The 15247-nt window shown below is 38.0% G+C and overlaps 1 protein-coding gene across 1 annotated transcript; it reads left to right on the top strand.

The window, feature by feature from the left end:
- Nucleotides 1–5157: 5157 nt before the first annotated feature.
- Nucleotides 5158–11717, top strand: LOC115779330 (hydroxysteroid 11-beta-dehydrogenase 1-like protein). Its single transcript, XM_030727935.1, has 6 exons — nt 5158–5297; nt 9563–9693; nt 9818–10021; nt 10103–10196; nt 10770–10935; nt 11022–11717. Exons 1-6 carry the CDS (start codon nt 5213–5215, stop codon nt 11221–11223), a joined length of 882 nt encoding a protein of 293 aa, XP_030583795.1. The 5' UTR covers nt 5158–5212; the 3' UTR covers nt 11224–11717.
- Nucleotides 11718–15247: the final 3530 nt, after the last annotated feature.

Raw genomic sequence — 15247 nt, 5'->3', positions numbered from 1 at the left:
AAAATGTCTCAATAGTCTTATACCCCATCCCCTCTGTGCAAAAGTGCATCGCAAATGAATTTTTCCCAAATAATTTCTTTCTGCAATTTCAAATACTTTGTATCAGACTGATTTGGTTTCAAGATACCACTTTTCAAATAGGTTTGTTTTTAATTAGCTCTATTACTGGATGCTGTACAACAGAGTGCAATGTCATGAAAAATGTTCACCTCCTCATGCAGCTGTCAGCTTTGACTGGCAGTTGAAGGCATGGAGAAATTTATGTCTTCAGGAGCTGCAAGTAGAGCAGACAGCTGCATTTCTTTGACTACAGCTGTCTATTTCAGACTGCAAAGTGAGTTCTGCAGCACAACATATATAAGGATGCTGAGGGATCCTCAGATTTTTTTTTCAGTAAGTTAAATATGAGTTTTCTAAGCCAATCAGTAAATTGCCATTATTAACAATTACAACAAGCAATCTTTACCTATGAGTGGGTCAAGCAGGTGGAAGCTGGCTTGGATGTTTTCATTTTAGCTCATTAAACATGAAATAACTTCCTTGAGTACTGGAAAGTTCATTGAGGCAGGTAGTCGAAAATGAAGTGAGCTGAGGCGCTGAGACTGTTTCAGGCCTGCTCATGACTTCCCACCTAACATTAGTGTTGTTGTACTTTTATTATGGACACATTTATTGTTGCACTGTGAGAGCAGTGACTTTTGCTCAGCTCCTGTGCAGGGCTGAACTCATTTTATGAATTTATTCATCACTGAAACAACACTAGTAAAGGTTATAAATTACTGTCTTGTGGCTTCTGACTCATTTTTGTGTTTGAATTGTTAGACCTCAGTGCAGCATTTGATCATAACATTTTAATACAGAGATTAGAATACACTGTTGTTCCCTATGATCTCTTTTTCTTTCCTCTTCTCTTTCTTCTTTTCCCTTTCTCCTCATGCCTCAACCAGTTGTGGCTGATGGCTGAACCTCCCTGAACCTGGATCTGCTGGCGGTTTCTTCCTGTTTAAAGGGAGGTTTTCCTTCCCATTGTTGCAAAGTTCTTGCTCATAGGCGGTCATTTGATTGTTGGGGTTTTCTCCTGAATACTGTAGGGGCTTTAGCTTACAGTATAAAGCAGGCGTGGGCAACTCCAGGCCTCGAGGGCCGGTATCCTGCAGGTTTTAGATGTGTCCCTGATCCAACACACCTGAGTCAAATATACAAGTCATTAGCAGGACTCTGGAGAACCTGACTGCATACTGAGGAGGTAATTCAGCCATTTGATTCAGGTGTGCTGGATCAGGGACACATCTAAAACCTGCAGGATACCGGCCCTCGAGGCCTGGAGTTGCCCACCCCTGGTATAAAGCATCCTGATGCCACTGTTGTTGTGATATGGTACTATATAAATAAATCTGAATTGAATTTTAAATATCTAGAGGACAGCAGTTTGTGTGTCTCCACATATACATGGGCAGAATCCTTAAAATTAAAATTACTTTCTCACAGTATTTTAAACTGACATTTACTATCTGTATGTAGCCAAACTGTCTCAATTTTTAACATATATTAAAACTAGTCAAAGTCTTGTAGGTTAGTATTATGAGCTCGGTTAGTCTAAGACAAACTAGCAACTTCTCCCTAGTTGAACATCATATATATCATACGAACATCATATAGTGTTCTATATGATGTGATGCATTTCTCACATCATTGTAGAGGAATTTTGTCCCACTCTTCTTTACAATGTTGCTTCAGTAGATTGAGGTTTGTAGGCATTTGTTTATGCACAGCTCTCTTCATGTCCCACCACAGGATTTTAATAGGGTTGAGGGTTGGACTTTGACGCCATTGCAACATCTTGAGTTTTTTTTTTTTTTTTTCCCAGCCATTCTGTTATACATTTACTGCTGTGCTGGGGATTATTGTCTTGTTACATGATCCAGTTTCAGCCAAGCCTTAGATGCCGTACTCTTTAAAAATCAATAGCTGCAAGGTGCCCAGTTCCTGTGGCGGCAAAACATAAGCTCTATATCACTATGCTCGACAGTTGTTATGAAGTATTTGTGGTGATAAGCTGTATTTAGGAACTTTGTAAACCTTAAGCCATGCTGCCATGTTCTTTTTTTTTTTTTTAAACAAAGAAGAGGCTTTTCTCCTGGCATCCCTTCTAAATACACAATATTTGTTCACTTCTTTTCTAATCGTATAGTCACGAACATGCTGACTGAGACCTGTAGAGTCTGAGCTGTTGGGGTTTTCTTTTTAGTTTCTCTGAGCATCACACAGTCTGACTTTGGGTCACTTTGCTGAGATGTCCACTTCTGGGAAGATTGTGGCATTCTGTTAACACATACTTGAATGCTTCAGGAATCTTTTGCTTTTATACTTACTTATGATCATTTAATCAAAAGCATTTGATTAAGAGCACCTAGCTGCTTTTTCCCCTCTTAATTCCTATAGAAGCAGTAAGGGTATAGTTAGTTTTTCACTGAACTGACTGCATTTTGTACAGTTTTCCTATAGGTGAGCACAACTGAACCATACCTGGAAACCTGGATCATCATCTAGCCTTTGCATCTTTCATTTCAAAAAGCATGCTCAAAGGTAAAATATTTTGCCTCCGCTTTTATTCTAGTTGTTTTTATTTGTTTGCTTTATAACAGCTCACATGTCAGTCAGCAGAACTGTAGAATAGGGAAAAAAGTAAAATGTCAAAGAAGGTAGGGAAACAGAAGATTGTCAGGGCCTCTAGAACAGCAGGTCAGCCTTCATTTCAGATGCTTTAGACCAGTGATTCCCAAAGTGTGGGCCACTGCCTCCTGGAGGTCCACGAAGGTATTGCAGGGGGACATCAATAATAACACAAATTCAGTTTGAAATTACTCACAAGTATGCATAGTTACATATTTATATGAATGTATTTATTTATATAAAAAGTCAATTAAAACTAGCAATAGGAGGTTATTAGTTAATGATATTACTCATTACTCTGATCTAAATTTGCTGCTCTTGTGTCCAAGTGGCAAGAAGGTCACGTATTGGCATTAGCAATTTCACAGGGATTAGGATATTCTGATTTTTAAGTGGCCCTGAACACTCTTGACTTTGGGAATGGCTGCTTTAGACCATTCTTTTCTGTAATTAAAGAGCTGCCCTAATATTAAGACCCCAGCACCACCTGACAACATGAAGGAATCATCGTGTTTGTCCACTCTAACTGCTGAGTAAATGTTGTGTCTTTTTATTGGAATATTTATTTATATTTCTCTAGTGATTTTTAAATTAACAATTGGTGAAAAATGTACACAGGCAAAAATGACACTGTTGTCACCCTGTGACTGTTTTACTGAGAGAGTAAGTGCAAAACAAATAAGTGAATACTGACTAAATCCACATGTACATGTAATTGGCATCATTACATATCTTTCATGTTTCACGGGTGAGGACTCAAACGCTGGACACTGAAAAATAGTCTTTACGGAGTTTATTTACAAGGTAAGTCAAAACTAAAAGGCTGCAGAGAGTCAATGGCAGCTTAAGGCTGTGGGGTGTCCATGAGCGTCTCACACACATTCATAAACATCAACTCCAGAGGGGATTTCCAAGCGCATAAAGTCTGTATAGAGAGGAATTAATCCAAGAGCAAAAGGTAGCAGAATCCAGAACAGGCACCAACTTGAGTACCTGGCTGATGCAACAGTCTGATGAAAGCTTCCACCAGCTTATAACACCACTTCATCAGTGCACATGAGAAACAGGTGAGTGATGAATAACCTGCAGGCCACCAGGACACGCCTGCCTCCGCACACAGGCAAGATACCGCACGACATACCCACAAGCACACAAACACACACACACACACACACACAGACAGGCAGAAAAACAAAACCACAGAGAAAACACAAACAAAGGGCAGGCCAACCAGAGCTCCCACGGGATCATGACCTCATCATGCTGGTCCACTCACCTACTTACATGCTGCTCTTTTCATTGAAGCACATAAAGTATCAGTCTGTTTGGTGTTTAACAAATAAGTTCAAGTGCTGAGACTGTGCTTGTCAAAATTTCTCAAAGAATACATTATACAACAGCATTACATAAACCTGATATGATGCAAACTAAAAAGACTTAACTTGTATGTTGACTTGAAAACTTTAATCAGAGATTTTTTTAAAAATGCACTGTGTTCTGCTAATAGTGTATTTACTGTAGGAAACTGACATAGTCCCTGGATCTAGGATACAGAGTTTTGAGTTTAGTTCCTGGTTTCTTCTTCATAGTTATATTCCTAGCTTTGGGGTTCTTGTCTAGTCCTGCCCATGGTTTCAGTTTATTGGTGGTTGCTTTCTATCCCTCATTTAGTCATCATGCTTCCCCTGTGTTCCCTGTTAGTTGATATTAGTGCCTTTTTGTGTCCAGTCTGTCCTAGTCTCATCTCTGTCCCTAGTGTCTCTGTGTCTTCAGCATTAAAGCTGTATTTTCTGTTCACGTCCTGACTCCCAAGTCCTGCATCGGTTTTTGCTGCACTTTACGACAGAAACAGAGGCCTCAGAATTAGAGGGTTATGCATTTTTATATCTGTATGTGTGCTTTATTGGAGGGTGATGTGCAGTGCTTCTAACATTACACTAAACAAAGGTAGGATTACACTGTTCATAAAGTGCTGGGTTTTGCTAGCTTACCTATGCCAGCATTGCTGGAAAAACATGTTTATTTGAAGGAAATGCTGGTGGAGATTGTAAGCCCTGCTTGACCCTTGCAAAGAGTTTATATATATATATATATATATATAAGTGAAGAGCAACTGTCAGTCACTCAATGAGAAACTCAATGAGAAAAACACAGGTGTGTAAAGAGAACTACAAGATAACAACACAATAAATTGACATATTAAAGTTTTAACTGTGCTTTTTATATAATCAGCGTTTCTGAGCTGCAGCTTCATAATCCTTTTGGAATAAATTTATAGCCAATTAAATCAAATATTGGATAATATGTAAAAGAAAAAGTTATAGACTTTTAAGGAAATGTTTTTAAGTATGAAAAAAACTTTATGTCTGAGAAACGGGGCAGACCTGTTTGAAGTCCAATGAACCACTTCTCTGAAAGCCTAACCCCTTACAGAGTGAGAGGGGGGAGGGGAAATGGGAAGGTTACTAAAATGCACCTTGTTTCCTCAAACTTGTCTAAAACCTAGCACTTCCAAATAACTGGCAACAAGTTGCTAAAAATGGGAGCTTTCACAAAAATTATTTTAATTAGTGTAGTTGTTGCTTTCCTGGCTTCCAGATGGACTGCACACAGATTTGATGCAGGTAATGCAAAAGCGATCGTGTTAAGTTGTTACTGAGAGCAAATGCTTATCTGTGTTTGGCTGTAACCTTTGGTTCGATAACATTAAGAGCAGCACATGTGCATTTTTATCCTGCTGACAAAAAGTCAGACGGTATTAAAGCTACATACAGGCAGGAGTGTTATTTAACAGAATGGCATGAAAGCATTTTAATAGAGTCTGCGTGTGAAACACAAGCTCTAAGTTTTACTTAGTTAAGTTAGAAGTTAAAGGTAAAAGATTCATAAGAGATTGTGAATTATGAGTTAGTAAATAAGACTTAGAGAAAATGTCTTATAATTGTGATATAATCATAATTATGAGAATATTTTTCTGTTGTGACACATTTGTTTTATCTTCTTTTAAAAAAAAAAAAAAAAAACATTTTCAATGGCTTCCAGGGTATTGGCAGCAGGAATAGGTGTCATAAAATAAATGCTAGATGGAAATAAAAAACAAAAAAACAACAAAAAAAACAAACAGACTAGGGATTAAAACTAGGGTTTTTATGGTTTGTAGTTAATGTTTGAGTGGTTTAAACAGTTATACAGACAATAAAACTGTGCAGTGCCGTCCGAAACATAAGCAGATATTTTTGACCTTGTTTTTTTAATTTGATTGGCGCTTTAAAATAATCACTGATAAGCATCCATCTTTATGGCCAGGTGCGGCTCGATCAAAGAGAAAACAAGTCTGAAGTGCAGTCCAAGTGTTGAATTTGCATTCAGATGGTTCAAAGGAACTGCCAAAATGGGTCTAAGGCTGCTGATAGGATGAATTCTGAAGCATGTATCAGTAGACTGTCAGATTCTGTTAAATGCTACAAAACCGATGGCACAGCACTTCACATTACAGATGAATAATGACCCAAAAACACACAGCAAAGGCAGGCCAAGTGCTTCTTAAAGCAAAGAAGTGTATTGTTCTTGCATTGTTCTGTTGTTAAATTACAGCAATTTTTATACGCAATCCCCCATTTTCAGAGGTTCAAAATTAATTGGGCAGTTGACAGACAAGTAGTTTCATGGTCAGGTGCTCCCTTATTATTTCATGACAAATGAAGCAGATGTATCTAAATTTGATTCCGAGTCTTGAATTTTTATTTTATAGCTTTTCACTGTATTTTTAATATATTTTTAAATCTGAAGACCAAAGAGTTTGTGAAGTGAGGGAGGCCATCGTTAGGTTAAAAACCACAATAAACCTTTTAGAGAAACAGCAAAAACTTTAGAACTGGCCAAATAAACAATCTGGTGCTTTGTTAAAAAGAACTGCATTTACCAGCTCAGCAACACCAAAAGGCCTGAAAGACCACAGAAGACAGCTAAAGTGCATGATGACAATTATTTCCATGGTTAAACTCAAGACCAGGAAGGTCAGATTAGACTTTGCACTCTAATAAAGTGGCAGTGGAACTGGACCACTAGTGTTTAGTGATAATATGACTGCTGATAGAAGCAGCAGGATGAATTGTAAAGTGTGCAGGGCCATACTCTCTGCTCAGATCCAGCCAAATGCTGCAAAACGGATAAGACAGAACTCCACAGTGAAAATGGATAATGACCCAGAACACACTGCAAAAGCAACCCAAGAGTTTCTCAAAGTAAAGAAGGATATTCTTCAATGGCTAAATCAATCACCGGATCTCAACCAGACACAGCATTTTTTTTTTTTTTACAAATATGAATGCAGAAAGACCCACAGACAAGCAGCAGCTGAAGGTGGCTGCAGTAAAGGCCTCGTGGAGCAAGTCAGCACAACATTTGGTGATGTCTGTGGGTTCTAGACTTCAGGCAGACATTGGCTGCAAAGTTTTTTTCACCCAAATTTGTCCCATTAATTTTGAACCTCTGAAAATGCGGGACTGCATGTAAAAATTGCTGTAATTTCTAAACAGTTCATGCTGGATTTTTGTCAAATCTCTTGAATTAAAGCTAAACATTTGCACTGAAATCACATATTGATTGTTTAAGTTACAGCCTGCTGTGGCAGTAGAGACCAAACTACAGAAATTGCACCTTTGTCCCAAACATTATGGAGGGCAATGTATTATAGTTTACATGATCCATATTGAATGTGTGCCATATAGTTTCCACACCCCCGGAGGAGGGAACGGGGTATTGTTTCTGGTATTTAACAATATTACAGCAAGACAACCAGTCTGATTCAAATTTGCAAATTAAAGATGAACAGTGACCCCCTAGATCACCTGATTACATTTTTGCCATAATTGGGTCAAGGTCAGAGGTCAAGTTTTTCTGAAAATCTTGTGAATGTGATAACTTGAAAATAATGTGAGGTAAGATGTTCAAATTCACACCATAGATGCATCTACTAAAAATCTTGGACAATTTTGAAACTCGGCAACCTTGACCTCAAGGTAAGGTCAAAGGAAAATTATGGGCATGGACAAAAGAACCTATGTGTTATCTCTGTGATTCCATGTTTGGACAGTGACACGTTTGTGAGACGGACAACGTTCAAATCAGCTAAAATGTCTGCCGGGGGCGGGGTTTGTTGTTGATGCGACTGTGAAGCTTAAACGCACTGCCTAAACTTGCACATGAACCATTTAAACTTATTACATGTAAACATATTGCTGTCTTCATAATGAGATAATGTGCATGACTCCTGCTTTGCATGGACCAACATTATCTATATGTAATGATGATGAAAATTATGAAATTTAGTGAAAACAGTATAAAGCCAATTCCAAAAAATTTTGGATGCTATGTGAAAATCCAACAAAACAAACTGCATCCCTCAGTTATGCTGCAATAGGCCCAGGCTGCTGCAGGGTTCCCATGATGCACTGAGTATTTCTTTTTGATTCACCACTCTGCAGTTCATCATTTGTTATCATTAATCTTTGGCTCTCTTCCACAGCATGTCTTTTGTCCTGTCTCTCCCCTCAGCCCCCAACCAGTTGCAGCAGATGACTGCCCCTCCCTGAGCCTGGCTCTGCCAGAGGTTTCTTCCTGTTAAAAGGGAGTTTTTCCCTTCCCACTGTCGCCAAGTGCTTGCTCATAGGGGCTCGTTTTGACTGTTTGATTTTCTCTGTAATTACTGGAGGGTCTTTACCTTATAATATAAAGCACCTTGAGGCGTCTGTTTGTTGTGATTTGGCACTATATAAATAAAATTGAATTGAATTATGAGAATAAAGTTCCTCATCCTCTTCAGTACATAATATCGTCAAAAGATTCAAAGAATCTTGAAAAATCTCAGTGTGCAATGGAAAAGGCTGAAAATCACAACTGGACGCCTGTGTTCTTGGTGTCCTCGGGAAGTACTGCATTAAAAATAGGACTCAGGAAAATATCCAGAAATCAAGGTTTGTGAATAAAGTCTTTCTTCATCCACATTTTGAGGGCTTTATGGTCAAGTTTTTACAGGCAATGAACTGATATGGTTTGTGAAAGTGGACTAGTGGTTATGCACTTAAACCATGTGCTCAGCAGTTACAACAGTTTACAGCCTGTCAGTTTACAACCTACTACACGCTGTATATAATTTTTGCAATAGTAAGTGACTGTATTTCACAACAGAACGGCATTTAATTTGTTTGAAATGTCTATCTAGACGTAGATATACAAATGTGTGGTATCCTCAACATACCGCTTCCATTTTTTATATGTGTGGAAATAAGAGACACATTTAAATTTTTTTCTAGCATGAGAGGTGAACGATTTACAAAACTAGATGTCAATTAAACCATACCAAACGATTAGATGTCTCAGAATCATTTTCTTGGACAAAATGTAGTCTATAAATTAAATGTGACAATTAGGTGACCATTTTACCACCTCATACAAAGAGGATGCAACCAGAAATGTGTCAGTAGTTAAAACATTTCTAAATGTCCTCCAACCTGAAACTTGCGTAGATTATGGGTTGCAAATGCAGTACTCAGAGTACTCAGGCAGGCAAAAAAATAACATAAACACAAGCTTTTTATTATGGCTGATGGCAAAAAGTCAATACATAAACAGAACAAAAAGATAAGGCATTGAAAAAAAAAACACCCCCACTCACCCCACCCCAAAATAAACAAAATCCTGATACCCTAACATCAACAACATATGGAGGCATAACTTTGGCTCATGTTCCATTTTATTTATGCAATGCAGTTCACAATAACTGTTGTCTCCACACATCTATTGCTATTAATTGCTTCTTACACTTTTGACATGTTTTCATATATTAATATAATTACATGCAATTGAAAATAAAATCATTTGGTTCCAGAATCACTCAGAGGTGCCAAAGTATTGGTGACTGGGTCCAGCAAAGGTATTGGTGAGCAAATGGCGTATCATTATGCCCGCTTTGGAGCCAAGATTGTTATTACAGGAAGGAGGGAGAAAGCGTTAAAGCAGGTCAGTTAACTTCACGTTTAAATTATTCTAATTAAATTCTGACATTTAGTTTCAGCATCAGGTTAATAAAGATTAGCTTGTTAGCTATTAAAACAACTGCATTCCTACTGATTGTGGCTTACAGGTAGCAGAAGAGTGCCTGAGTTTGGGAGCCCAGAAAGCTTTTTATATAGCAGCGGACATGTCCAATGAGTCTGACACTGACAGAGTGGTAGATTTTGCTCTGGAGAAACTGGGAGGCTTGGATTACCTGATTCTCAATCACATTGGCTCAAGCCGCTTTGACATGTGGGATGGAGATGTGGAACACACCAGATGGCTGATGAAGGTAATGGAGCATTCTGGTGGTCTATCGACAGATGAAATGAAGGGAGTACTCTGATTTCTGAGTGTTTGTTTGTCTATAAAGGTCAATTTCTTCAGCTATATTCAGATGGCTTGGAAAGCTTTGGCCTCCCTTGAGCAAAGCGAAGGATCACTGGTGGTTGTTTCATCACTTGCAGGTAGTTTTTTTTTTTTTTTATGCTTATCTCATAACAGTAGATTATGATACTATACACACACATTTATTTATCTACACATACACAGTTACAATTAACTTAATCTGGTTTTTAGAGGTAAATTCTCATACTGCTAATAAAACCTATTAGTAATACAGTATTCATCATTAACATCATATATTATGATAAATTTCTTTGTGAATCATTTTTACATAATGAATTACAAGCTGCTCCCCATGTAGGAGAAAAATAAAAGTGATTGCTCAATTTTTATCAATCATTAACAATAAAAGTGACTCGAGATGAATTTCAAGCTTTAATTAATTTCTAAAAATCCTTCAGTCACACACACTGATCTATCCAGTTTTTCTGATGCACCCCCTAAGGCTATCTGGTGTAATAAATAAATAAAAATCTGCCAAATGAAACATGCAGAGCTACCCACTGTGGTGACCCTTTGGTTACTGAACCAAATAAGGAAACAGCCAACAGTAGCGATAAGAATCCAATGGCTAAAGAAACTCAAGACATGTTGTGTTTGAAAGCTCCAGAAAAGCAGCTGTTGATGCTTCACAGGTAAAATGCCAAGTCCCTTAACGGCTCCATATACCGCAACAAAATGTGCCTTGAATGGATTCTTTGGGTCTCTTCGTCATGAGCTGGCTATGAAGAAGAGCAATGTGTCCATCTCTGTGTGCACATTGGGGCTCATTGATACTGAGACAGCTATGAGTAAAGTCAGGTTAGTCAAACATGTGCAAAAAGATCTGGCATCAAGTCATTTGTGCTATTTACTTTAGTTAATTGCAGGAATTTTCTCTGTCCTAGGGGAGTCATTAACATGCCAGCCAACCCCGCCACAGATGCAGCATTGAACATCATCATTACAGGAGCTACAAGACAGCCGGAGCTTTTCTATCCTTGGTTCACATACATTTTGACTCTTATCCAAAACTTGTTTCCTTCCCTCACAGACTACATAATCCAGAGTTCCTACAACTATACCCCAAACACAATTACAAAAACATAGATATTTGCCTTGGATGTTGGCTTACAGCTTTGCCATCAATTTTTTTAACACAGGGCAGGATTATGCCATGGACAGCTTGTCTATAGCTGGTATATTTCACTTACATTCCTCTGAAACTTAGCCTTCATATTCTAATACACCCAATTTTATGGCACGGTCTTTGACTTTTCCAGTTTCCACTTTTCTTGTCTTGCTTTTGAGAGCAGTCCAGTTATAAAATATCTACAGGCAGGAAAGCTTATGGCTTGAAATTGTTTCATTTTAGCCAACCTCAAAGAGATTAGCTCCTATCTGCTTAGTACAGCCACTGCTGTCCACCCATTACTGCACCAGTAAGTGAAAATTCAGAAGAATCCAGAAGTAAGAGACCTGATTTACTACTCAAAAGACAACTCTCTCTCTCTCTCTCTCTCTCACTCACACACACACACACACACACACACACACACACACACACACACACAACACACACACACACACACACGAGATTCAGTGTTGAATATCAAAGTTTCACATTTCTGCTATTCAGTGATAAAGGAAGAAAACCAATAAACACATTTTCTCCAGTTTTGCTTCCTGTTAATTGTGGTTACATTTGATCTTTAAAGGGTTTTTAAAGTTACTGTTAAATTTTGCTTTATTTGACAGGACAAACGGGGAAAGGAAAGCACGTGACAACAAGTCACATAAATAATCTCAAGTCTCAGGTTTCCCCACTTGAATCATGATTGTACCGTAAGATACAGTAATATTGATGAATGGATATGTGAAGTGTGAGAATGAATATAATGCAGAAGCCTAAAACACACACACACACACACACACACACACACACACACACACACACACACACACACACACACACACACACACGCAGACACACACACACACACACACACAGAGCAAGAGAGCAGTAGTAAGGTGAGATTACATTATGAAGAATGAAAGGCACATAAATCCAAAGACAGAGGAAAAATATATCCTTTTGAATTCAATAAGTAAAATATTTATTCTACTGGATCTTAAAGGTATGACAACATAAATAATTTTTCTAATATTAAGGCAGACCTGGTAGTCTGCACTACAGTACCTGAAGAAAGTAGAAATCTAAGTTGATTAGTACTTTGAATGTCCACATGAGGGCAGTATTACCAAACCATGAAAGTAACATTGGTGTTTCCTAGCATAAAAATATCACTGTTAAGAAAAAAAAACCTAATAGCGTGTATTTAATAGTATTAAAGTAAATTAGTTTCAAATATTTTATCTTTAACACACGTGTAGAATTTTTAAGCCTTCATCACCATATCAATAGTGAGCCTCTGTGTTCCTTTTCTGTATTTCCAACCCCTGGATTGTCCTCCATCTCCTTTCTTTTCCATTTCATTTAGTTTCATCTTCCCAAAGCTGGCCACAGTAGGCGCAGACTTCCTATAGAGCAGGACTTTCTCAGTGGCTTCCTTTGTGCCTTTGTTCATCATCCCCAAAGGCACCACAGGCTTCCTGTGAAGCTGTTGGTTCAATCCATCCTGGTGGTCTTTCTCTATTGTAAGACAACCTAGAAGTTGTCCCCTGCTGTCAGAGCAGTTTTCTACTGTATACCAGAGTGAGCTGTCCTTGTCACAAAAAAAAAAAAAAAAAAAGACTCACTAAAACTAGTTTGAAAAGTTGAGAAACAAACTGTTTCTTTTGAATACATTTACATGAGATTCCAGAGAAAGAATAAGACGTCCTTGATATATAATAAAGGAGTTTTCACAGTTCACTTGCACTCTGCAGTTTTCTGTCACTGATATAACTGATGGCAAGAAGTCATTGGAATACATGTTCTCTTTGTCCTTATCTCAACACTACTGGTGATTTCCGAGGATTTTGGAAACGGTATAATCTCCTTTCAGATAGCAGAGAAAGAGAAAAATCTTTCCTTTCCTCTCCCTCTTTCTGTCTTCTCTTCTGTCACACATGCACACACAGTGGTGGGGCCTCCTGGAGAGAAGAGCAGGCATGGCCTGGGAGAACAGCCAGAAACACCTGCAACAGATTAGTGCTCCTAATGCTTGGTAATAAATCCTCTCACCCTACTCTAGCATCTCTATCTGCACCGTGCATGGATCTTACAGGCTGAGGAGCATCCTCCCACAACAGAGAACACACAGAAAATATAGTAAACACTAAATCCTTAATACATTCACTATTTTATTTATATTTCTTTCCATTCTTATCCACTTCTGTAAAGGCTACAAATAAATTCCTTCTGTGTCATCAAGGGTTTTCTTTTTGTTTGTTTGATTTTTTTTTTTTCTAGCCAGAACATCATTTCATTGTGGCTGCAAACAGCAAAGGCCAAGAATAAAGTAGAGGCTCTCTGCTTTACTGGCTACACGTAAAACTTCTCCTACTTACTGAGGTATTGAGTGCAGGTTGAATTCAGCTTTTTCCCCAATGATTTAGCATGATTTAATCTCTGTACTGTATCTACAGATATACTTTAGGTGTGCTGCAGTAGTAGTAAAATCAATTAAATGGAAAATAAGTCTATTACCTTTTTCCACATATCATATAATGTGTCCTCAGTTTTACATTTGCACACAAAGTTTGCTGATGCAGCAGACATGTCATGTTTCAGACCATGAATAGTCACCTATCCATGAAAATAATCTGATGTACCTCAACCATTTTGCACCAGTCCCAGTTTATAACTCTTCCTTGTCCTGCTTCTTTGAGCATAAAGGCACCACTCAACAAATTCTGTCCAGCTACATCCATCATTTCATTGAGCTCTACAGAAAATGGGGCCTTGGTGTGTTGTGCATGTGTGCCGGCTTGTGTATATTACCTTTTATATTACCTTTGACATTAATCATGGCCACCACTGGATTGAAAATAGTTGACCAAATGCTGAGAATGGGAAATGGGAGTCTCATGGTAAGGTATGGTAAACGGCAAAGATCTATTCTATATGTAATTTAGAGGAATGCAGCACTCTGTAGTAATTTGTTCATTAAAAAACAGACATGAAAAAGAAAAAAAAAAAAGGAATTTGCTGATCATTCAGTTGTACTATTTTAATGTAAGTCTGGGACCCAAAACTGCAGCTTCTGGAATGGTCACTTGAGACTAGCTCATCAGTCCCCACAGACTGTTGTTAACTGCATTAACAAGCATGTTTACAGCCTAGCATAAAAATTGTTTTAGTCTCCATGGACAGTTTCCCCCTTCATAACAAATCTGGATCTTAAAAAAAAAAAAAAAAAAAAACTCACCCTTTTTGATTTCACTGAAAGATGTGACTGAAATGTGTTTAACTGCACAGGCAGGTGTAGCTAATAGCTGTCAGCTTGGCTTCACTTCTTCTAATTCGTCAGTGGTGTACCAAATCCAGACCTCACAGTACCTGATAAATACTATGGTCTGCTGTGAGATACTTCTAGTATTCTAGTATTTTATTTGTTCGCTACATAGATGCAGCTTGCTAGTGTCACCTGTTAAATTAGCACTTCAACCGCTCATCCAAATGTGGTCAATTCTGGTCCAGAAACTAAATGGTGAACCCATGCTGGCTCTGTCCATCATTTATAAATAAATAATTTATGATAAAAAGCAATGGGTCTTTAAAGAAATAGTTCAACATTTCATTCACGATGGGGAGCCCATCACCATGCTCAGGTAAATAGTTTTAGCTGATTGCTAAGCAGTTTTTTTAATAGGCCAAAAGGCACCGAGTGGCAAAAAAATTAAAAGATTTTCTATTGTCTCAATAAATTCTCACAGAAATAATAAACAGTTTTAATACTGTGGAGCTTTTGCAGTAATACGTGAGTGTAAGGTCAAGCCTGAAATTTGTGAACATATACTCAATGATGGAAGGGAGGAATTGCAGGCTACTCAAAACAAATAGCATAAATATTCAAATTTAATTTTATTTTATATAAGTTTTATAAATTTCATCCATTTATTCGTCTATTTAGCTGTGTGAGATGATTCATTTTGAAACGAATGTTATTCTTCCTGAGGGCCAAGCACG

This window comes from Archocentrus centrarchus, chromosome 4 (assembly GCF_007364275.1).
Source record: "Archocentrus centrarchus isolate MPI-CPG fArcCen1 chromosome 4, fArcCen1, whole genome shotgun sequence".
Lineage (NCBI taxonomy): Eukaryota > Metazoa > Chordata > Actinopteri > Cichliformes > Cichlidae > Archocentrus > Archocentrus centrarchus.
The sequence above is the reverse complement of the archived record's forward strand: the minus strand, read 5'-3'. Positions and strand labels throughout refer to the sequence as shown.

What these genes read in the sequence shown, in the direction of transcription:
- LOC115779330 (XM_030727935.1), top strand. Translation starts at nt 5,213, where the DNA reads ATGGGAGCTTTCACAAAAATTATTTTAATTAGTGTAGTTGTTGCTTTC. An exon ending in ACACCAGATGGCTGATGAAG is followed by an intron (nt 10,022 to 10,102) that starts GTAATGGAGCAT and finishes TTGTCTATAAAG; the next exon opens with GTCAATTTCTTCAGCTATAT. An exon ending in ACAGCTATGAGTAAAGTCAG is followed by an intron (nt 10,936 to 11,021) that starts GTTAGTCAAACA and finishes TCTCTGTCCTAG; the next exon opens with GGGAGTCATTAACATGCCAG.